The sequence below is a fragment of the Aquarana catesbeiana genome, linkage group LG02, assembly GCF_042186555.1.
Source record: "Aquarana catesbeiana isolate 2022-GZ linkage group LG02, ASM4218655v1, whole genome shotgun sequence".
Taxonomy (NCBI): domain Eukaryota; kingdom Metazoa; phylum Chordata; class Amphibia; order Anura; family Ranidae; genus Aquarana; species Aquarana catesbeiana.
This window is the reverse complement of record NC_133325.1, coordinates 590,005,246-590,030,824: the sequence shown is the minus strand read 5'-3', so window position 1 is coordinate 590,030,824 and position 25,579 is coordinate 590,005,246. Positions and strand designations below refer to the sequence as shown.

Below are 25,579 nucleotides of genomic sequence, written 5' to 3'. Positions count from 1 at the left end.
GCACCGCCCGAGTGTGAAAGCATACACAGCTGTGAATTGGAGGCAGTTTTCAGGCGCTTTTCAGAGGCTATTTCTAGCGCTAAAATGAATAAAAACTGCCTCAGTGTGAAAGGGATCTGACTATTGTCCCCATTGTGGGATTTTTCCTCTATTTAACCCCTTTATGATGAAGGTAAAACAAATCCTAATGCCTGAACAAAGTTTTGCAGCTTTGACATGTGTTAGTAAAACTGAAAGTGGTTGTAAACTCTGAAAAAAAAAAAATCTGCAAGACAAAGGCATAATGAGCTAGTATGCATCACATACTAGATCATTATGAAATACTTACCTTAGATCAAAGCTGTTGCAGCGGTCCCTGCACACCGCTGTGACTGGCAACATGTCTCCCGGAGTTATTTTTGGGTTTGTGTGCTCCGGTGCTGTGATTGGCTGGAGCCACGATTTTGTCATTCAATATTCACGGTACCTACAGGTATGCCTTATTATAGGCTTACCTGTAGGTAAAAGTGGTGTAACGGGGTTTATAACCACTTTAACATATCATTGTACTTCACCTTGTTTTTTCAAGACAAACTGGGATTTCGATTGGTGGTAAATGGTAATAGTATTTCCTGATTTTTTATTTTTTGGAATCAAAGGAAAACTGGCCAAAAAGAGTACAAACAAGAAATAATAATGTAGTTGTATATTTCTTGCTATTACCATAACCTACTGCCACAGACCAACCCAAAATAAATCCCCCTGTTCCTGACGATTGCAGCGATACCACAGATGTATACGTTATTTGTTGCTTGTACCTGTTGTCGGGCCCAGAAACAATAGTGTGCTTTTGCTTTATTTAGCTTACCTTAAGGCTCATACACACTATAAAAAAATCGTGCGAACATTTTTGTGCGAGGAACGATCGTAAGATTTCCTGATAGTGTGTACGCAACTTTCGACAACCTTCCGGCCAAAAATTTCTATAGGGACAAACTCCAAAATATTTCTGGTACAGGAACAGAACGAACGATTTTCATTTAATGTGCACCGTTTTTGTAGGAAAAATATCAGAAACAAAAAAGACTGCACATGATCAGAAACAATAAACAACAAAAAAAAAGCCTTTGTCGTACAAGAATTTTCGTACATTAATTCTGTCCTCGGTTCTAACTTCTTTTAAAGAAGTCATATGCAAGTCGTGTCAGAGTCGTGCTGGGATGTCAGCTTCATTGTCACGTGGAAGTCACAGCAGTGTGAACTGGGGCCTAAACGTTGACAAAAAAAAACTGGAAGCTGATTGGTTTATATTCAGAACTGCACCAGATTTTGCACTCTCCAGTTTTAGTAAATCAACCCCACTGACACAGATACTTATTTAAAAATAGAATTTTTATTAAAGCTACCTAAAATACACTGACCATAACCTGTTACTCTGACCTTGACCTTTGACCCTGACCTAGATCCTAAGCCTGACACTGACCTAGATGAAACCCCGATCAAGCTATTTTATCTTTATTTTTTATTTATGTATTTTTGTACACACTTTTGTTTGTTTACATTTTCTCCTCTGGCAAAGAGAAAAAGATACAATGTATACAAAATAACACAGGGGTGGGCTGTACAGTGAGTAATCACTAGGGATGAACCGAACACCCCCCGGCTCGGTTCGCACCAGAACCTGCGAACGGACCGAAAGTTTGCGTGAACTTTAGGACCCCATTAAAGTCTATGGGATTCGAAATCAAAAGTGCTAATTTTAAAGGCTAATATGCAAGTTATTGTCCTTAAAAGGATTTGGAGACTCAGGTCCTGCCCCAGGGGACATGTATCAATGCAAAAAAAAAGTTTTAAAAACAGACGTTTTTTTCGGGAGCAGCTATGTTAATGATGCTTAAAGTGAAAAAAAGTGAAATATTCCTTTAAATATCGTACCTGGGGGGTGTCTAAAGTATGCCTGTAAAGTGGCGCGTGTTTCCCGTGCTTAGAACAGTCCCTGTACAAAATTACATTTTTAAAGGAATAAAAGTCATTTAAAACTGCTTGCGGCTTTAACGTAATGTTGGGTCCCAGCAATATGGATGAAAGGCCCTATATACACTGAACAGCAGTATACAGGCAGTGCAAACAAGACAGGGACTGTAGGTTTGTTGTCAAGTAGAATCTGTTTGTAATTTTGAACTGGTACATTTTTAAAGTGTAGCTCCAGCCAAATAAATCTATTTTTAAGCTTTTTGGAAAACATAGGGAAGGGTTATCACCCCTGTAACATTTTCAAAAAACATTTGTCATTGAGACAGAAAGTGTTCTGTCGCAATGACAAATGTTTTTTGAAAATGTTTTTTAGTGAAACAAGGATTGGTGATAAAGCATCAGTGAAGAGGAGACACTTTTTTCCCATATTAACTCTTACAGGAGAGAATTTTCCTTCCTAGGGGTAGATTTCATCTCACTTCCTGTTGTCTCCTTCCGTTTGCAAGTAGGAGTCGTTTGTAAGTTAGATGTTTGAAAGTAGGGGCCTGCCCTATATACTCTGAAGAAATTGGGGCCTTAGGTGTTGTTGTTGCCACAACATTGTAAGCCCTCGCAGTAACTCTTGGTGGGTGCAGGAACGGGCCCTGCTGTGAAATATTAGATCAAGAATTGTAATTACATGCCATTGTTGAACAGTGGTGGAAAAATTGGGCCTTTGGTGGTGGTGGTGGTGATGTTGCCACAACACTGTAAGCCCTCACAGTTACTCTTGGTGGACGCAGGAATGGGCCCTGCTGTGAAATATTAGATCAAGAATTGTAATTACATGTCCCTGTTGAACAGGGGCAGAAAAATTGGGCCTTAGGCACTGATGCCACAACACTGCAACCCCTCACAAATGCTATAGCTGGAGCGCAGGAATGAGCCCTGCTGTAAAGTATTGCATCAAAAATTGTAATTATACGCCCCTGTTAAACAGGGGCTGAAAATTTGGGCCTTGGGCACTGGTGCTGGTGCCACAACACTGCAACCCCTCACAGATACTCTAGTTGGAGTGCAGGAATGAGCCCTGCTGCAAAGTATTGCATCAAAAATTGTAATTACACGCCCCTGTTAAATAGGGGCATAAACATTGCCACAACACTGCAACTCCTCACAGATGCTATAGTTGGAGTGCAGGAATGAGCCCTGCTGCAAAGTATTGCATCAAAAATTGTAATTATACACCCCTGTTAAACAGGGGCAGAAAAATTGGGCCTTGGCCACTGGTGGCGGTGCCCAGAACCAAAAATGTTCTTACAAGCTATCAGCATGAAAATTGAGGAGGAATAGGATTGTGACTCAGCATAACAGGATAGTCACTCAGCATCAGCAAAGCAGGCTTGAGGGGATCTCACATTAAAAAAAAAAAAAATCAATCGGTTACATTAGCATCAGGTGCTGTGTAGCTGGTGATCCAAGACTGATTCATTTCTATGAAGGTCAGCCGATCGACCGATTCAGTGGACAGGCGCAGCCTGTGATCAGTTACAGAGCCTCCAGCAGCACTGAATGTGCGTTCTGAAAGAACGCTGGATGCAGGACAGGCCAGTAGCTCAATTGCATACTGTGCAAGCTCTGGGCAGTGATCCATCCTCAAGACCCAGTAACCCAGAGGATTTTTGGTGGGAAAGGTGTCCAAGTCTGATCTTGCCCCTAGGTAACCCTGCACCATGTGAATCAGACACTGGTGATGGTTGCTGGAACCGATCAGACCTTGGGGTTGCGGACTAAAAAATTGTCTGAACGCATCGATCAGATGGCCACCTTCTCCACTGCTCCTTCTGTGACTGACCAAAGCCTCACCAACACGTTGTCCAGGAGGACCAGGAAATTGTAACCTCCCAGGCTCTGGAAACGTATTGCACAAACCTTTCTGCAAGGCCTCCTGAAGATGTTTCATCCTCTGCTCCCTCTGCGACAGCAAGGCAAGGTCCTCAACCTTACCCTTGTAACATGGATCAAGGAGGGTTGCCAGCCAGTAATCATCCCTCCCCTTGATACCACGAATACGAGGATCCTTCCGCAGGCTTTGCAGGATCAGGGAGGCCATACAGCATAGGTTTGCTAAGGCATTCGGTCCAGAGTCCTCTGGGTCACTAAGGACGACATGATCCGCAGCCACCTCCTCCCAGCCATGTACACGTTCATGGGTTTCTTTGGACTGTAAATGATCCCTTGAAGACTGCTGCTGATGCTGAGTGCCAGGCTCCACCTCCATGCTGACACAATCCTCCTCCTCCTCTTCCTGTGTGATCGGTGGGCACACAGGAACACTGTCTGAATAAAGGGGGCCTTGAGAGGTAAGGAAGTCCTCCTCTTCCTCCCTCTGTTCTGCCTCAAGTGCCCTTTCCATTATTCCACGCAGCTTGTGCTCCAACAGGTGGACAAGAGGAACAGTGTCACTGATTCATGCACTGTCACTGCTCACCATCCTCGTGGCCTCCTCAAATGGTGACAGGACAGTGCATGCATCCCTGATCATGGCCCACTGGCGTGGGGAAAAAAAACAAGCTCCCCTACCCCTGTCCTGGTGCCATTGTCGCATAGGTACTCATTGAAGACCCTCTGCTGTGTGTGCAGCCACTGCAGCATGGCCACCTGGAGTTCCATCTGGTGGGCATATCACAGATTAGGCGGTTCTTGGGCAGGTTAAATTCCTTTTGGAGGTCAGCCAGCCAAGCACTGGCATTATATGACCTGCGGAAATGCACACAGACTTTCCTGGCCTGCCTCAGGACATATGTAAGCCCAGGTACCTGCCCAAGAACCGCTGCACCACCAAGTTAAGGACGTGAGCCAAACAAGGCACATGGGTCAGTTGTCCCTGTCGGAGGGCGGAGAGGAGGTTGGTGCCATTGACGCAAACCACCATACCTGGCTTAAGCTGGCATGGCGTCAAGCACCTCTAAACCTGCCCCTGCAGAGCTGACAGAACCTCTGCCCCAGTGTGGCTCCTGTCCCCCAAGCACACCAGCTCAAGCACCGCATGGCATTTTTGCCTGAGAGACAGCAGCGCCCTGCACATGCGGAGCTCTGCGGTGTGATGCAGTCAGTGTGCTGCCCTTAAGCTGGTCCCTGGAGGGTATCCTGCCTCGTTGGAGATGTGCCTCCTCCTCCTCCTCTCTCCTATCAGGCACCCACGTGGAGTCAGTGACCTCATCATCCCCTCCCTCTTCATCACTGGAGCAAACCTGGGAGTTTGCTGCAGCTGGGGGAACATGACTGCCAGATTACTGTCCTTCTTGGGCACCCCCTCTCTCTGGGCTCACGTTACTGCCTTCCTCTAGTGTGGTACCATCATCGGAGCCTTCAAAACGCTGGGCATCCTCCTGGAGCATGTACCCAACACTGTGGTCAAACAGTTCGGGGAACTCTTCAGGAGGACATGGTGGGGCTAGGGAAGGAGTGACTGATGCCATTGAGCCAAGGGAAGAGGCCACGTTGGCAGCTGCTTTGCCAGACAAAGTACCCCGAGCCTGGGTGAGAGAGGATGAGGAGGATGAGGAGGATGATGACGGCTTGGTCATCCACTCTACCAAGTCTTCCGCATGTTCAACATGGCCAGCTGCCGAAAAAAAGGACCAGCGTGTCCCACAGCCACGTGTTGATGAGGATGCATCGTCTCCATGACCAGCACTGTTGCCTCTAGACACAGAGCCTGCTTGACCTCTTTTATTGGCTTGTGACTGTCTGCCTCTCCTTGTTGGCCTTCCAGACATAGTAATGGCCTGCAGTGAGTTGTAGCTGCACAAAGCTGGGATGTATATATATACCGATACTGCAGCTAGCAGAATCAACTGCCTGCCTGTAGTATTATTAGTAATAGGATCAGAACAACAGCTATTGTCTTCAGGTAGCTTTAGGTGCACACTGTGCAGAGGATGCAGTACACTAACTGTAAAATACTGCAGCTGCCTGCCTGTGGTACTAATAGGATCAGAAGAACACCACCAATTTTCTTCAGGTAGCTTTAGGTGCACACTGTGCAGAGGACGCGCTACACTAACTGTAAATACTGCAGCTAATAGGACTAATAGGATCAGAAGAACACCAGCAATTTTCTTCAGGTAGCTGAAGGTAGCTGCCTGTCAGTAGGAAGAGAATAACAAGAACAGATCTAGCTAAACTGAATACAGTGTAATATATATATATACACACACACATATACACACACACACACACACACACACACAAACACACACACACACACAACACCTAGGATGCATATATATATATATATATATATATATATATATATATATATATATATATATATATATATATATACACACACAATACACTGTAAGTGCAGCTAACTGACTCGTCTGCCTACTCTGTCTAACTTATATCAAATGACACTGTCTCTGTCTATCTCTCCACCGCAACACACTACACAAGGCCGCCACGCATGAGGCCTTATATAGTGTGGGGCGTGTACTAAACCCCCTAAACCATAATTGGCCAAAGTCACCCTGGCTTTGGCCAATTACGGCTCTCTGTACAGACGGCGCTGTGATTGGCCAAGTATGCGGGTCATAGTGCATACTTGGCCAATCATCAGCCAGCAATGCACTGCGATGCCGCAGTGAATTATGGGCCATGACACACCACTCGAATTTGGCGTGAATGGCCCATAATGTTCGAAATTCAGCGAACCTTCGAACATGGGTTCTACTCGAACTCAAAGCTCATCCCTAGTAATCCCTGTGATAGCAATTCAGAGGCCTCCCAGTTCCCAGTTGTTATTTAGGCAACTTTCACACTGGGGCGCTTTACAGGCGCTATAGCGCTAAAAATAGCGCCTGTAAAGCGCCTCTCCTGTCACTCCAGTGTGAAAGCCCGAGGGCTTTCACACTGGAGCGGTGCTCTAGCGGTGCGCTTGTGGGACATTAAAAAAAATCCTGCAAGCAGCATCTTTGAGGCGCTTTAGAAGCTGTGTGTACACTGCTCCTAAAATGCCCCTGCCCATTGAAGATAATGAGCAGCGCTGCTGAAGCGCCTGCAAAGCGATTCGGCAGCGGCACTTTTCAGGTGCTTTTAACTGTTTTTTGGGCACTAGCGGGGGTTAAAAGTGCCCCGCTAGTAGCCGAAAAGCGCCGCAAAAATGACGGTAAAGCGCTGCTTAAAATAGCAGCGCTTTACCGCCGATGCCCCCAAAGCCCCAGTGTGAAAGTGCCCTTAGAGACCTGGAACTCTGGGTGAGAGCCCGGTCTTTGTGCTAGGAATGAATCCAGGCCTTTTTTAAAGTAATCTAATGAGCTGGCCAGAACCAGCGCTTGAGTGAGCCTATTTCACATTTTCACAGTCGTTACGGTGAAGAAAACTTGGAGAATAAGGGCACAAGGATATCACATGCGTTATGATGGTCACGTGACCACTTAACACATGCGATAATGAAAATGGCAATTCACTACTGCTCCTATGCAGTATTTAGAGCAAACACCAAAATCATTAAATACCGCATAAAAAGGCATTAAAGTCAATTCACAAAAGGAAATAAATAAATAAATAAATAAATGCAGTAATTAAGTACTGGTCCAAGCTTGCGATAACTATGCAATAACTATGGCAATGGTCAGACCCCCCGTCTTTGGTTTAAAAAATAGGTGGGAAAGTGCAAGCTGGAGCAGGTGTCAGCTAGATTTTAGCCAGGAGTTGTTTCTGGAGGCTGGCAAACAGCATAGCAAAGATGATGGAGCCACTCTTAATACAAAAAAGGGTTTTTTGCTCGCTTTGGAACCCACAGCTTGGCATTGCATGCTAATATTAAGCTTATGATCTACCAACACCCCCAGATCTTTCTCCGCCATTGATTCCCCCAGTTGAACTCCTCTGGTATGTATGATGCATGCATATTCTTAGCCCCAAGTGCATAACTTTACATTTATCAACATTAAACCTGCCAAATAGTTGCCCAATTAAACAGTGGATTGAGGTCGGCTTGTAAAGCCTGAAAATGGTACCTTTAATCCCAGACCCTATATAATTTATTTATTTTTAAATCAGAAAAGGTTTTATTGAAAATAAACGAACTACAAAGACAATCCAGTGAGCTGACACAGCGCTATAAACAATATACATCCAGGTGTAATAGAATGAGAATTTGTGTTGCACCACATCCCAACATGGCCTAATAAGTCAATTATAGAGCATATCCAGAAATCAGTATGAGGAGAATGAGATTAAGCTAAACAATATAAACATAGGGTCCAGAGAAAAGAAAAACAAAACATAAACCACTTATATGCTGAAGACCATTGAATACAATCATCCAGCTGGACATTGTAGAAGTCTCACCAGAATGAGTTCTCTAGGACTCAGCCCAGCGCTATCAAGCCAAGGGGCCCAGAGCCTTTCAAATTTGCCCAACCAATCCCAATGTTATGTCATAAAAGTGAGTACACCCCTCACATTTTTGTAAATATTTTATTATATATCTTTTCAAGCGACAACAAGGAAGAAATGACACTTTGCTACAATGTAAAGTAGTGAGTGTACAGCTTGTATAACAGTGTAAATTTTCTGTCCCCTCAAAATAACTTCACACACAGCCAATAATGTATAAACTGCTGGCAACAAAAGGGAGTACATCCCTAAGTAAAAATTTCCAATTTGGGCCCAAAGTGTCAATATTTTGTGTGGCCACCATTATTTTCCAGCACTGCCTTAACCCTTCTTGGGCATGGAGTTCACCAGAGCTTCACAGGTTGCCACTGGAGTCCTCTTCCAAGTTCCACTCCTCCGTGACAACATCACGGAGCTGCTGGATGTTAGACACCTTGCGCTCCTCCACCTTCTGTTTGAAGATGCCCCACAGATGCTTGATAGGGTTTAGGTCTGGAGACATGCTTGGCCAGTCCATCACCTTTACCCTCAGCTTCTTTAGCAAGGCAGTGGTCATCTTGGAGGTGTGTTTGGGGTCGTTATCATGTTGGAATACTGCCCTGTGGCCCAGTCTCCTAAGGGAGGGGATCATGCTCTGCTTCAGTATGTCACAGTACATGTTGGCATTCATGGTTCCCTGAATGAACTGTAGCTCCCTAGTGTCAGCAGCACTCATGCAGCCCCAGACCATGACACTCCCACCACCATGCTTGACTGTAGGCAAGACACACTTGTCTTTGTACTCCTCACCTTGTGGCCGCCACACACGCTTGACACCATCTGAAACAAATACATTTATCTTGGTCTTATCAGACCACAGGACATGGTTCCAGTAATCCATGTCCTTAGTCTGCTTGTCATTAGCAAACTGTTTACTGGCTTTCTTTTGCATCGTCTTTAGAAGATGCTTACTTCTGGGACGACAGGCATGCAAACCATTTTCATGCCGTGGGCAGCATATGGTCTGAGCACTGACAGGCTGACCCCCCACCCCTTCAACCTCTGCAGCAATGCTGGCAGTACTCATACGTCTATTTCCCAAAAACAACCTCTGGATATGATGCTGAGCATGTGCACTCAGCTTCTTTGGTCGACCATGGCGAGGCCTGTTCTGAGTGGAAACTGTCCTGTTAAACCGCTGTATGGTCTTGGCCACCATGCTACAGCTCAGTTTCAGGGTCTTGGCAATCTTCTTATAGCCTAGGTCATCTTTATGTAGAGCAACAATTTTTTTTTCAGATCCTCAGAGTTCTTTGCCATGAGGTGCCATGTTGAACTTTCAGTGACCAGTATGAGAGAATAAGAGCGATAACACCAAATTTAACACACCTGCTCCCAATTCACACCTGAGACCTTGTAACACTAACGAGTCACATGACACCGGGGAGGGGAAATGGCTAATTGGGCCCAATGTGGACATTTTCACTTAGGGGTGTACTCACTTTTTTGCCAGCGGTTTAGACATTAATGGCTGTGTGTTGAGTTATTTTGAGGAGACAGCAAATTTACACTGTTATACAAGCTGTACACTCACTACTTTACATTGTAGCAAAGTGTCATTACTTCATTGTTGTCACATGAAAAGATATAATAAAATATTTACAAAAATGTGAGGGGTGTACTCACTTTTGTGAGATACTTGGGGAAGGGTGTTCCCCATATGATTTACCCAGATTTTGACAGATGGTGGGGTTGCAGACTTCCAACCAATAAGAATACTTTCCTAGCCTGAAATAAAGCCCTAGAAATGGCTACTTTTGTCATCTCCTCTGGAATCACCACTTCAAGGACACCTAGCAGACAGTAACAGCATCCTATGAATTAAGGTGAAAAAACTTCTGACACTGACCGGCCCCCCCAGCCCCCCTGTTTTATTCACCTGAGCCTGTTCATTCCCATGGCGGAGACGTGCTCTTCCTTTCTGCCCGGGGTTCTCGGCTCTTGATTGGATAGATTGATAGCAGCGCAGACATTGGCTCCCGCTGCTGTCAATCAAATCCAATGGCGTCGGTGTTGGGGAGCGGGGCCGTGTCCATCATTCTGTGTCTATGCAAGAAAATGCTGGACTCGGGAGCACACCCGCAAGGTAACCACCCTGGGAGAAGCGCTTTCCCAGGGGGTTTATCGATGCAAGGAGGAGCCGAGAGCACCACCAGTGGACCCCAGAAGACGATGATTGGGGCCACACTGTGCAAACCGAACTGCACAGTGGAGGTAAGTATGATATGTTTGTTATTTAAAAAAAATAAAAAACAAAGGTTTACAATCACTTTAACCACTACTCTCCGAATTCTGTCTTTTTCTATCCATTTACAAACCGATCTTTCTAAGCCTGTAGACTTTACTTTACAGATTAGCCTTGTGTGAGGAACTGTGTCAAACGCTTTTACAAAATCCAAGTATACCCTGTCCACAGCCACACCCCTGTCCAAGGTTTTACTTACCTCCTCATAAAAAGAAATCAGATTTGTTTGACTTCTGCCTGTCATGAATCCATGCTGTCTGTTGCTTAAAATATTGGTCTTTTATTAAACTCTCTAGTATCTTCCCTATTCCCACTATAGAAGTTAAACTAACAGGTCAATAGTTACTTGGTAAAGACTTTGATCCTTTTATAAATATATGCACCAAATTGGCCCTACGTCAATCCAGTGGTACCATTCCAGTCATTAAAGTGTCCCTAAAAATTTCAAACAATGGCTTTGAAATCACAGAGCTCAATTCTTTTTGGATCCATGGGTGTATGCCATCTGGTCCAGGTTTACTTTTATTCTGTTTAAATATTTCTGGACCATATCAATTTTGAGCCATTGTGGATCATTTGGGGCTGTGCCAATACCATCCCTATTATGGACGTGAGCTCCTCCCTGCTCCTTTTTATACAGAGAGCTGAGGAAAGTATTTAATAAATTTGCCTTCTCTATGTCCCCAGTCACCCACTCTAGATTATTTAGTAAAGGGCCTACATGCTCAGACCTGACCATTTTATTATTAATATATTTGAAGAATTTTTGGAAGTTTTTCCTATTATCTTTTGCAATCTTTCGTTCGTTTTGAGCTTTTGCGGCCTTGATTTCATTTTTACATATTCTGTTATATTCTTTGTAATAGAGCAGGAGAGACTGAGATTAAATCTCTGAACTGGTGACACAGATAGCTGTATAAATGGTGTGGACCATTTAAACCTTTAGACCCCCAAAGACATGCTGGTAGGTTAATTGGCTTCTGTCCAAAATTGGCCCTAGTATATGGATGTGAGTTTGGGGACCTTGGATAGTGGGCTCCTTGAGGGTAGGGATCGTGAGTGTGCGATGTATGTGTGAAGCGATGCGTAAATTGACGGCGCTATATGGGTACCTTAAATAAAATAGGGATAATTGTAGACACGCACACTCACTCAGGTTGAACTGGATGGACTGGTGTCTTTATTCAACCTTACTAACTATGTAACCCCGTTCACACCACTGTTCAAACACAAGTTTTTCTGCACGCGTTCTGCAAAGGCACAAAGAAAACAATTGTTCTCTACGTGCCCTGTTTACACCACAACATTAGTATTACTTGTGGATTTTTTCTCTGCAGGAATCTGCAACAGGTATAAAGCTCATTGAAACATGCATTGAAACATGCATGAAAACTGGTGAAGTCAGGTGATCAACTGGTCAACTGATATAAAGTGTCTCTGCAAGTGAAATCTGCGGGGTTTTTTTTTTCATTCGTTTTTCTGCATGTATGGTGTAAACCAGGCCTTACCAAGTTATTCTAAACTAGAAGTTTTGTCTGGAGTTCCACTTTAGCACTTGGTTGTACTGTTTCAATAAGTTGAATAACACCACAAATTTCTTGTACTTCCTTCTTGAGAATCTCACTTCACTATTCTCTGGGTTCTCTCTTCCTTCTGTTTGCTGTTGTTTATTGCTGACCTACTCATTGCCTGTAATACGTGCAAACTCCCACGGATGCCAAACTGAGCAATGTCATCATGTGTTGGTTAGTTAAGCGATATTTCCATGACTAATCTGCACGCCTATATGTATATATATAAATAAATATATATATATATATATATATATATATATATATATATATATATGCGCAGTATCTCACAAAAGTCTTTTCATGTGACAACACTGAAGAAATTATACTTTGCTACAATGTAAAGTAGTGAATGTACAGCTTGTATAACAGTGTAAATTTGCTGTCCCCTCAAAATAACGCAACACACAGCCATTAGTGTCTAAATCACTGGCAGCAAAAGTGAGTACACCCCTAAGTGAAAATGTCCAAATTGGGCCCAATTAGCCATTTTCCCTCCCCGGTGTCATGTGACTTGTTAGTGTTACAAGGTCTCAGGTGTGAATGGGGTACAGGTATGTTAAATTCGGTGTTATCACTCTCACTCTCTCATACTCATCACTGGAAGTTCAACATGGCACCTCATGGCAAAGAACTCTCTGAGGATCTGAAAAAAAAAGAATTGTTGCTCTACATAAAGATGGCCCAGGCTATAAGAAGATTGCTAAGACCCTGAAACTGAGTTGCAGCACGGTGGCCAAAACCATCGGTTTAGTAGGACAGGTTCCACTCAAAACAGGCCTCGCCATGGTCGACCAAAGGGGTTGAGTGCAGCACGTGCTCAGCGTCATATCCAGAGATTGTCTTTGGGAAATAGACATATGAGTGCTGCCAATATTTCTGCAGAGGTTGAAGGGGTGCAGTCAGCTTATCAGTGCTCAGACCATACGCCACTCACTGCATCAAATTGGTCTGCATGGCTGTCATCCCAGAAGGAAGCATATTCTAAAGATGATGCACAAGAAAGCCCGCAAACACTTTGCTGACAACAAGTAGACTAAGGACATGGATTACTAGAACCATGTCCTGTGGTCTGATGAGACCAAGATAAACTTATTTGGTTCAGATGGTGTCAAGTGTGTGTGGCAGCAACCAGGTGAGGAGTACAAAGACAAGTATGTCTTGCCTACAGTCAAGCATTGTGGTGGGAGTGTCATGGTCTGGGGCTGCATGAGTGCTGCCGGCACTGGGGAGCTACAGTTCATTGAGGGAATCATGAATGCCAACATGAACTGTGACATACTGAAGGAAAGCATGATCCCCTCCCTTTGGAGACTGGACCGCAGGGCAGTAACATGATAACCACCCCCTCAAACACACCTCCAAGATGACCACTGACCTCGCTAAAGAAGCTGAGGGTAAAGGTGATGGACTGGCCAAGCATGTCTCCAGATCTAAACCCTATTGAGCATCTGTGGGGCATCCTTAAACGAAAAGTGGAGGAGGACACCAGTGGAAACCTGTAAAGCTCTGGTGAACTCCATGCCCAGGAGGGTTAAGGCAGTGCTGGAAAATAATGGTGGCCACACAAAATATTGACACTTTGGACCCAATTTGGACATTTTCACTGTGTAGTCACTTTTGTTGCCAGCGGTTTAAAAATTAATGGCTGTGTGTTGAGTTATTTTGAGGGGACAGCAAATTTGCAATGTTATACAAGCTGTACACTCACTACTTTACATTGTAGCAAAGTGTCATTTCTTTAGTGTTCTCACATGAAAAGATATAATAAAATATTTACAAAAATATGAGAGATTTACTCACTTTTGTGAGATACTGTATCTCACAAAAGTATCTCATACCCCTCACATTTTTGTAAATATTTTATCATATCTTTTCATGTGACAACACTGAATAAATTACACTTTGCTACAATGTAAAGTAGTGAGTGTACAGCTTGTATAACAGTGTAAATTTGCCGTCCCCTCAAAATAACTCAACACACAGCCATTAATGTCTAAACGACGGGCAACAAAAGTGAGTACACCCCTAAGTGAAAATGTCCAAATTGGGCCCAAAGTGTCAATATTTTGTGTGGCCACCATTATTTTCCAGCACTGCCTTAACCCTCTTGGGCATGGAGTTCACCAGAGCTTCACAGGTTGCCACTGGAGTCCTCTTCCACTCCTCCATGACGACATGACGGAGCTGGTGGATGTTAGAAACTGTCACGAATGTCACATCTATCTAAATGCAGGTGGTCAGACACTATAGCTGGCTACTGTGTACTTCATCTATAGCAGCCCTTTGTCCCTTAAGACAATCAGGCCTACCGGTACTTGGTTGCCCCCAGGACTTCTACACAATGCTATAGTGTCTGGCTACCACGCCAAAGCAGATGCGAACTGAGCAAAGCAAACAGGTACTTGCAGTTTAGTAGACAGATAGCTTGGATCAAAGACAGTTCAGGTAAAGGCTGGCTGAGTTCAGGGGATAATCCAGTATCCGTTCCAGGTAAAAGGCAGGCTGTGTTCAGAGGATAGTTCAGTATCCAATCCAGGTCATACACAGGGGATCCAACAGCAAGCAAGGCAGGCTAACAGGAGGCTTGATCTAGAAGAATGCAGGTAAGTCTGTCCCTATCACAAGCGAAGGATAGAGTGTTCAGTTTGCTTGTATCAGGCGACTGACCAGATCAGTCAGCTAACAGGTGAACACAGACAGGGGAAAAGCAACAGCCATCGCCCGGGTGCTGGAATGAGGAACAGAAGCACTAAGTGATCATGACAGAGACCTTGTGCTCCTCCAACTTCCATTTGAGGATGTCCCACAGATGCTCAATAGAGTTTAGGTCTATGGGCATGCTTGGCCAGTCCATCAGCTTCTTTTAACAAGGAAGTGGTCATCTTGGAGGTGTGGCCCAGTCTCCGAAAGGAGGGGATCATGCTCTGCTTCAGTATGTCACAGTACATGTTGGCATTCATGGCTCCCTCATTGAACTGTAGCTCCCCACTGCCAGCAGCACTCATGCAGCCCCAGACCATGACACTCCTACCACCATGCTTCACTGTAGGCAAGACACACTTGTCTTTGTATTCCTCACTAGAGATGGGCGAACGGTTCCGCCCGAGCATAAGTTCGGGCCAAACCTTCGTTGTTCAGACGTTTGGTAGAACCGAATAAACAGGATGTTCGACCGTTTGTTCGGCCCCCCGAACCGAACACAATGCATTGTGGCATTGAACAGTGCATGGCAAGCCCTGATTGGCTGAAGCAGTGAAAACTTCAGCCAATCAGGGCACAGAGCACTGTCAGAGTCATGATTGGACACTGTCATCATGACTTTATCCAATCATGGCTCATTCCCGCCCCACAGTATAAAAGTATTCTTTCAATGGCAGCCATTTTCAGTGCTATTAGTTAGTGTGCTATACTGTACTATTTTACTTCAATTGTCAGTGTAGAATATTAGTTTAGTGTCATTCTAGGGATAGTGTGAGTGTAGTGAGGAGCCCCACTACATTATTAAACATTTTCAGCCTGTGCCAATTCTGCCATTTCTCTCCAACATGTAAAAAAACATATTTTTTTTGCTAGAAAATGACTTAGAACCTCAAGCATTATATATTTTTTATCAGAGGCCCTAGAGAATAAAATGGTGGGTATTGCATATTTTTATGTCACACATCATTTGCGCAGTGGATTTTCAAACGCTAATTTTTGGGGAAAAATACACTTGAATGAATTTTAATGCACAAAAACACACGATAATACCCAATTGTTTGGTAAAATACAAATGATGTTGTTGTGCTGAGTAAATAGATAACAAACATGTCATGCTTTAAAATTGTGTCAACCCGTGGAACGACGCCAAATTATGGTACCTAAAAATCTCCATAGGCAACGCTTTAAAAGCCTTTACAGATTACAAGGTTAGCGTTAGACAGGAGGTCTGGTGCTAAAATTATTGCTCTCGCTTTGACGTTTGCATCGATACCTCACATGTGTGGTGCATTCGGCGTTTATATATGCGTGCGTGACCTACATGCATGTTCGCATTTGTGCATGAGCACAGGGGAACGGGGCACTTTCAAAAAATATTTTTCATTTTTTTTATTTCAATTTTTTTTAACACTGTACTTTTTGTTTTATTAACTTTATTGGTATTGCAAGGGATGAACAACATCCCTCGTAATAGCATGGACTGTGACAGGTTCTCTTTGTGGAGAGATCTGGGGTCAATGAAACAGATCAGACACAGATCAGTCTGATCAGCTGCTTCCGTGGCCGGTAACAGCCAGGTAAACAAAGAGCAGAAACAGAAAGTGACAAAATCCTCATCGCTTCCTGTTTCTGATGTCACGCAGTGGGAGAAACCACATCTGTTCCTCTCACTGTGTGCCTGGAGCTGGATGCCGCTGGCCACATCCTTACTGGGCTCTCTGATTGCACGGGAGGGGGTTGGGACTCCCTTCTGCTGCCTGTAAAAGTAAACCAGCAGTTCATTAGCTCAGATCACTTTTATTTTGTAGGGAATCACTGGCCCTAAAGAATGATATCTCAATCATTGCTGTAGCAATGACCGAGCTATTACCCTTCCTGTCTGAGGACATTTATAAACGTACGGCAGATAGGGTTGCCACCTGTCTGGGATTCACCCGGACAGTTTGGGTTTGGGATCATGCATCTGGGTTTCAGACTGTCTGAAGCCCGGACACATTATTCACACTGGACTATGACTTCCCATCAGGGTTCCTGGCTGCAGTTGTCTAAGCTGGAAGTGTCTGTTACACTCTCTCTCACACTGCTCGGCACTAACACCCCCCCCCCCGGAGAGAGGGATCGATCTGCACCTATTCCTCCTGTCCCTTCCCCCTCTGTGTCTGCCCACACTCCAATTCCTGGCGCTGTGCCTCAGAAAAGGAAATTAGGGGCCATAAATTTGAAGCCCAGCAGCCACAGATACATATAGATGAGAGGTGCTGACTACCAATGGGTGAGTGAGCTCACCATCCATCCCTGTCTGTGATGGAAGTCCCCCCCCCCCCCCCCGTTCTCTCTCCTGCCTCTGAGTGACTACACTAAGGTAAATCAGGGTTTTCAGAGCACCCCTTACATCAGAGTTCCCCCTTACATCAGAGTCCTCTCCGTACATCAGAGTTCTCAGTGTTCCCCCTTAAATTAGGGTTCTCAGAGCACCCCTTACATCAGAGTTCCCCCTTACACCAGAGTCCTGTCTGTACATCTCAGTGTTCTCCCTTAAATCAGGGTTCTCAGAGCACCCCTTACATCAGAGTTCCCCCTTACATCCGAGCGCTCTCCATACATTAGAGTTCTCACTGTTCCCCCTTATGTCAGAGTCCCCAGAGTTCTCCCTTACATCAGAATCTACAGTGTAAGGGAAATCTGCAAGTTCAGATGTAAAGGTGGGACTCTGAGGTAAAGGGGGGACTCTGAGGTAAAGGGGGGACTTCTTAGGTAAAGGGGGGCCTTCTTAGGTAAAGGGGGGACTCTGAGGTAAAGGGGGGACTTCTTAGGTAAAGGGGGACTTCTTAGGTAAAGGGGGGACTCTGAGGTAAAGGGGGGACTCTGAGGTAAAGGGGGGACTCTTGTGATTAATTTCATATGATTAGAAATGTTATTTAATTGTAAGGTATATCTGTAGTTTATACTATAAAAAAAATTTCTGTGCGCCGCTAAAGTGTTCAGGTTTGACTTGAAGAAAAGGTGGCAACCCTAATGGCTGAAGGGAAGTGGTTAAATAGATGGTTCTGTAGGTATACACCGAAACCTGAAGTGTTCATTTGCAGGTTGAAGGCTACATATTTTTATCAATGGAGCCTCCAGCCTGCTCGATGTCCATGATTGTCTCAGATTTGTCTCAGATTTGGAAATATTAAGCAACAGCTTGTGGGCACGAAGTTTAAATAGACACAGCATTCTCACCAGCTTACCCCACACATTACAATCTGTTTGTACAAATTCCGTTAGATCTACCAACAAGTGTCTAGTGCTATGGCCTGCCTGATTATATATAAAATGATTTGATATTTTAGGTCGGTCCTCATATTAGGCAAGGTTCACACATATCCGGACAAAATGCACTGCGCAGAGGTGCCATTAATTCTTAACCACTTGCAGCTTGCCCACAGTACATTTACTGCAGGCAGGTGGCATCTCCAGGCTAAGAAATGTATGGGTACATCACGGCTTACTTCCTGGCATTTGGGCACACTGTGCACACACCCTGCTAATCTGTGCTATGTTTGGTTACAAGTCTGTCAGCAGGTTTCACCCAACAGTGTTGCAACCTCCCGAAGTGAAATTTACTAAATATTTAAGCTATAAACATATAGCTAGTGGCAGTGCTATTAGCAGTGTGTTTAAGTTATAAGAAAAGTCAAAAACCATATTTCTTCAATTCCATGAAGGTCTATTTAATATAACCCAGCAGTTTTGTCACCTGCGTCCAGCTGGAGAGATTTCCCTTCAATTTCAGTCGCCTAGATAATTAGCCACCGACACAGAAATTAAGGGGAAATCCCAGGTAGTCACCAGGATCAATAGAATCAAGGTCCCCTCAAATTCTGTTCTGGATTTGGTGGAATGGTAAACAGGGCAACTGGAGGGTGAATCTCCCCAGCTGGAGCACAGAGACATCATTAAAAACTGACATAGCGGTTACCAAAGAGACAATAATGCTAATGGATTGTTAAAATAACAATTTGTTAAAGGCGCTTGCAGCAGTTTTCAGGTGGACATGTGTCCACATGTGAAGGTTCCCCTCACCACCTGTTCCAGTGAAAACTGCTGCAATAAACCACCTTCCGCAGAGTGAATATACGAGGCAGTGTTTCTCAACTCCAGTCCTCAAGGCACCCCAACAGGTCATGTTTTCAGGCTCACCATTATTTTACACAGGTGATTTGATCAGTTTCACTGCCTTAGTACTTAACACAGCCGTTTCATCTGAGGGAAATCCTGAAAACATGACCTGTTGGGGCTCCTTGAGGACTGGAGTTGAGGAACACTGTACTAAGGTAAGGGAGGGTTACTGATATAAATAGGAGCCTTTATATCCGTCCCCCCCCCCCCTTACCTTACTGCATTCATTCCCCTCTTACATGGTCTGGTTTCCAGGGATGCTGTTAGAAATCATGGGGCACCACACAGCCTACCTGGGGCCCCCCACCTGACAGGGGTGGAGCCTGAACCCAAGCACCCCTCCTTTAAGCCCACAGTCAGCCAGTGGAGAAGGCGTAGACTGTGTACAATAGAGAAATGTAAGTGTGGCAAAATTGCAACAGTAGGGTTAAAAACCATGTACAGAGCACAGTGCCAAAATGTATTTAACATGCAGAGTGCAGATCAGGGGTGTTTATATAATTTGAAAGACAAAAACAGAACATTCCATAGCTCAACTCACCAACCAGTCTTCCAACTGACCAAATTAACCTGTATAACAGTCTGCGTTAAAAACAGGGGTTTCGTTTGCACGCATTTGCAAACGCATGCATAAGCTGCAAGGCCTATTCACGGCACCCTGTGTATGCTGGAAGCACATGCATTAAATGGATAGATGAGGGGCAGGTGGGCCTGGAGGCAGCCCAATCCTCCTTAAAGAAACAGGAGCACACTGGACACCCAGCAAGAGCACAATGGCAGCAAAGGTGTACAGTGTGTCCCCGGACCATATTTACACCAGTAACAAACAAATGGCCCCTGCCCCCACCTATAACTGGCCTTCACAGCAAGGAGCACATGGAAGGGCTACCACATGAAAGACAAAAACAGAACATGCCATAGCTCAACTCACCAACCAGTCTGCCAACTGACCAAATTAACCTGTCCAACAGTCTGCGTTAAAACGGGGGTTTAGTTAGCAAACATTTTCAAACGCATGTATTCAGCCCCTCTCCTCCTCTCGCCGCAGCGAGATCACACAGAAGTGGGGACAGGTACCTGTCAAAAACATGCACCCGCTCCCCCCATTTCGGGGGGGGGGGCAGATGAGCGGAGCTTCCACTTTTGGGTGGAACTCCGCCTTGAGATCAAGCTTACACCTATGCTTTGTGGTAACACGCATGTTACTGCAATGCAGAGTAGCACACCTTAACAGGTTTCCATTTATTTTGAATGACCAAAAGGAAGACTCATGTAGTTGGGCATGTAATTGGAAATTGCCATCCCTTGTAATCTGAACAATACAAAACCTCTATTGTGGGATTTTTAAGGCAATGAAAAAAGTTTTTTTTAGAAAAAAATCATTTATTATACAAACAATAGAAAAAGCTCCATAGAAATTCCAAACATGTGACATAAGACTTTTTAAAACATTGTATATTGAAAATAGTATAAGATGATACTTTAATCCAGCGCGTTTCAATGGGTAATGGTTATTAAAATCTTCATCAGGGATATTGTATCACTATCTATAAGAGTCAAAGAATACAACATTTAGAAATTAAGCAATGGCAATCGTATCTGATACACTTAGGCATCCAAAAAATGATAACTCACTTTTCAATGCAAAATTGGTCAATTAGCAGATGCATTTGCGTGTCAACAAGGAAGGTTCTTGGTCTGGGTGTTCTAAGAGGCAAAAGACAATAGTCAGAGCAAAGTTTTGTAATCCTCATTTACCAAGCATTAGTTGGCAAAGAGTACTTACTTGGCAAAAAGGCTGAAATCAGGTCCAATAAACACTGAAGAGTTTCATATGCCAGAACGCTCCGAAGGTGGTTGAGCTCCTTCAGCTGACATGCTGAGGAGAGGAATGGTGCCATTTGTCTTCCTCGGCGTCCTTTTATGGTATTTTCCCTGGGTCGTTGTGATGCTCTACCTCCTCCTGATGACGTAGCGCGCCTTCATCAGGAGGAGGTGGAGCCTTGGGGCGTGTAGGACCCATATCCTCATTCGCTAGTTTAAGGGAGTGAGGACTGTTTTTCTTGCTGTTTTATACATGGGAAATGTCATACTGCTGTTCATATCGGATCAAAAATACCACATATAACATGTAAACATCCTCTATAGTGGACCATCCTGATCCTGTTTTTTGGATGTCCAAATCATAGAGAGAAGGGTTACATTTAAATCTTTGTATAAATATTCAAATCCATAAGAAACCCTATATATGTGTGCATCTCCTTCATATTGAACTCTCTCCTAGAGTCAAAACAAAACAGAGTTCCCAAGTGGGTAAAGGGGAGGAGGAGGAAGGGTATTATCACTGTATTAGTGTCACTAGCAATGTCAGTATCATTTAGTGTCCCTCCCAGCCAGTGTCAGTTAGCGTCTGATTGTCCACCACAATATTACAGTCACACTTTAAGTCTCTGATCATCACCATTACTAGTATAGTGTCTGTACAGATTAGTATCTTGATCATGATCAAAACTATACTAGTGTCCCCAATAGTATAGTGTCCCCAAAAATGCAGTTTGGTTTTTACCAAAGACATGTAGCAGAATACATTTTGGCCTAAATGTATGAAGAAATTTGATTTTATTGTTATATAACAGAAAGTAAAAAATATTTTTTCCCCAATTTTTTGGTGTTTATTCATTTATATAATAAAAAATTTAAAAAACCCAGTGGTGATCAAATACCACCAAAAGAAAACTCTCTTTGTGTGAAAAAAAATGATATGAATTTAGGTAAGGTGTTGCATGACAAGCAATTGCGAGTTAAATTAGTACAGCATTGAATAGCATAAAAAATTATCTGATCATGAATGGGGTACAACCTTGTGGAGGTCAAGTGGTTAATGGTACCCATTGGAAAACACAGCGTGTTTTGGGGTGCGGAAAACTGCATAGTGCCACTGCCCTGTGGGTGCGTTTTGAGCAGCGTGGACCTTTTGTAAAATGCACTGCAAACCGGACCAAAGTAGTGTATGATACCAAGACAGTACTGTATTATATTTCTACACAGTTACTTTATTCATTAAGTGTGGTATACTAATGTTCCTGGGTCATGATATCTAACTCAAATATTATGCACATTTTATTCACAGGCAGCGATAGTGATCATGACTATGAAGAACTGGACAAAATACATGAAAAGTCAATTAAAAATTGTGATTAAATTACCAACAGAAAGAGGATTTGAGACACACCAAACCACTTCAAAACCACAGATAAAAATTAACCCACAATTTATAAACAGTTTCCAGTGCAGCTAAAGGTGTGATGGCCTATATTGCATAGAAGTATTTGTTTACACAAAGATGTTTTCTGCCATGCAACTTTTCTTTCATATGTAATACCTGTATGTTCTTAATAAAGCCTAGTACCCACGGGCCGAATGTCTGACAATATCAGCCAGTTCAATAAATATCGGTCAATATCCGCTCTCTGCTGACGTCACGGATATCAGTCCAGGCACTGTGTCATCACGACAATAAAGTCTGGATCCGCCAGGTGCCTGGACTGACACCCGTCTCAGCCTCTCAGTGAGCCGCTGAGAGGCTGAGACGGCTGCTCCCCGCCCCATCCACAGCTCAGTGCTGTGGAGGAGTGGAGAGCTGCTGATTGACAGTCAGCATCTCTCTGCTCGGGGATCTGTTAGAACCGATGTTCAATCGCTCGGTTCTCAGTGTAGAGGTGCCTGCTCACGGATGCAGCATCATGCTGCATCCACCTAGGTAAGTATAATGGAGGAAAAAACCCCAAACCCATACTTCTCTTTTAAAACAATCACATCTAAGTATGCAGGCATCCGGAGTAAAGCTGTCCACATAGACCGTTCTCCGCACCGCCATCAAGGTTATCCCTTCCACACTGCGCTCCACGATCACTTCCAGCCTCACTTTCAGATTGCTCTACTGCAGGGTAGTCTTCCCGGTCATGATTGCAGATTGACAGCGGTGAGAGCCGGTGGTGCGGAGGACGTCTATGTAGACATCTTTACCCCGGATGCTTGCATACTTAGATGTGCCTCTTTTAATCATCAACCATGTGAGTTACTAAGAGCCCATTCACACAGGGGCAACACGACTTGCAGGTTGCCTCAGCGAGGCGACCTGCAAATGACTGCCCGGGCGACTTGCAAAACGACTTCTGTATAGAAGTCTATGCAAGTCACCCCAAGTCGCCCCCGAAGTCGTACAGGAACCTTTTTCTAAGTCGGAGCGACTTGCGTCGCTCCCCTTAGAACGGTTCCATAGCACAGAACGGGAGGCGACTTGTCAGGCGACTAGGTCTCCTGACAAGTCGTCCCTGTGTGAATGGGCTCTTAATGTTGTACCTTCATTAAATGTAACCATATTGCTACACTTAGAGGTGCCTCTCTTCTCTTTTATACTCTGTGGCTCCTGCTAGATTTTTCTTCTGATCCCCTTGTGGAGGCTGCCATTTGTGGATGGACATTTTATGGTTACGCAACCTGGTGACATTGCTATAAGCTTTTTATATGGACTATAAACTGAAGTTTATGAATATATGGTTGTGGAACGTATCATGAGTTTCCATTATTTCTTATGGGGAAATTTGCTTTGATATAAGAGTGCTTTGGATTACAAGCATGTTTCCAGAATTAATTATTCTCGCAATCCAAGATTTTAATGTATCTCATTTTTTACTACATACAAACATACACAAATGTTTTATGTTTTACTGTTTTATACCCCATCAATAATGTAACAAACTCAAATGTAAAAGATAGAGTTAATAGAACAAGTCCACAGTAAAAGTCCCAGAGTGATTTCCAAAGGTCCTTCCACTTGTAAAACTCAGCATATTGAAACACCTTCACCAGCTTCAGTGCTCCAGCCACCACCACAGAAACATGTTTACCAGAGCCCAAGACCTCACAGCACAAGAGGTCTTAAATTGCTTTAAATCTCTCAGAGAAGGTTGGATTGCTTTCTCTATGCAGGATACCGCCTAAACTAAAACCTGGTCTCACATGTGGAAGGAGGGAGAAGGAACCACATACAGTAGTGTAATAATTTTCCAAGCATTTACTTAAAAAACAAAGACAGCCATGCATTAACAAGAAACAACCAGTGACTGCCCGAGCCAGCTTGATAACATCACTGCTTACGCTTTTCATTCCACAGCTTGATAACATCACTGCTTACGCTTTTCATTCCACAGCTTGATAACATCACTACTTACGCTTTTCATTCCACAGCTTGATAACATCACTGCTTACGCTTTTCATTCCACAGCTTGATAACATCACTGTCCTTACGCTTTTCATTCCACAGAATGTTATCCAAGGGATATGTTCATTTTTTACATTCTCTATGCCCCCGCCAGTCTGAAACCCCAAGCTTCATTCCTTACGAGAAATTGTGCTCTAAAGATAGTGGTCAGAAGGGAGGTATCTCCATAATTTATGGGTTACTACTCTGTACACCTTCTAAGCTTTCACATCGCGTGCAGCTGAAGAGGTTCCAGAAGAGAGGGAGGGAGCCGCGCGGTACCAGTACTTGCCTGAGCCTGGTGTCACCCTCTGCAGGGTGGCACCCGGGTGCGGACCGCACCCCCCGCACCCCCCCTAGCAACGCCTCTGGGAAGAAGCCTACAGTGTCCCTGTCCCTTGTTATGTGAGAACGTTCATGTATTATTGTACATGAACAGTTTGCTAGTATTGTGTTATACCAAGAAGCGGTTTGAGAAGGAATAGGATCCCTGGGCCCAATACATGAATGTTTCACTCTCCATTTGAGATAGACCTGGTCATATGTTGAGCGGGGTTTTCCAGCTCTTTAAGGTGTCTTTTCTTTTTATGTCCCTTTTTTAAATTTCTTCACTCTCTTAATATCTTTAGATTTATTATCTCTGTGACAGATTATTTTGTTGTAAAGAACAGTGGTTACTGAGAATATTCTGTAGCTAAACTATATCACGGCCTTGTGCCTGTTATACTGTACATGGTGGTTTTCTTTTCTTATGCTTTATGGATGACTACTTGTTCCTCAGTATCTAAATTCTGTCAAATTTACCTGTCAAGCGGCCATATTCCATTTGTCACTAGGTACTACAAATCTTTTTTATGTTTTTGCTTGAAACTGTCAATAAAAAAATTGAACGTAAAATCACTTAAAAGAAAAAGTAATAAAAATGTCTCTCTGTAATTTCTAATCATAAATGTATACCATATATGGATTAGCCTGTTTATTTGATTTGATTTACACTATTCCAGTGTTAAAGCTGAACTCCAGCCTTCTGTAAAAGCGAACAAGGCAATCACCAACCCCTTCAACGCCCCCTCCACAACCTTTGGACTGCAAGGTTTAACAACTCGTTAACTCCTTGTCTAAGGGAAAGGAATATGCAGCAATATTTACCTCATTCCAGCAACACTATTCAATTCTCTCATTCATGAGGTCATATGGGTGAGAGGAATCCTGTGGGAACAGAGGAACAAGTGGTTGTAAACCCAGTGACATGGCTGG

At 43.9% G+C, this 25,579-nt stretch overlaps 1 protein-coding gene across 3 annotated transcripts in view; it reads left to right on the top strand.

Annotated features, from left to right (window-relative positions):
* Nucleotides 1-25,276, top strand: part of THEMIS2 (thymocyte selection associated family member 2) — a 184,899-nt gene extending 159,623 nt beyond the window's left edge. For 2 of the 3 annotated variants that reach the window (XM_073616257.1, XM_073616256.1), the window contains exon 6: nucleotides 22,190-25,276. In XM_073616257.1, coding sequence (XP_073472358.1) covers nucleotides 22,190-22,260 — 71 coding nt within the window. In that variant the 3' untranslated portion in view covers nucleotides 22,261-25,276. The remainder of the gene's footprint in view (nucleotides 1-22,189) is intronic. The other variant, XR_012241733.1, reaches the window with a different exon arrangement.
* Nucleotides 25,277-25,579: the final 303 nt, after the last annotated feature.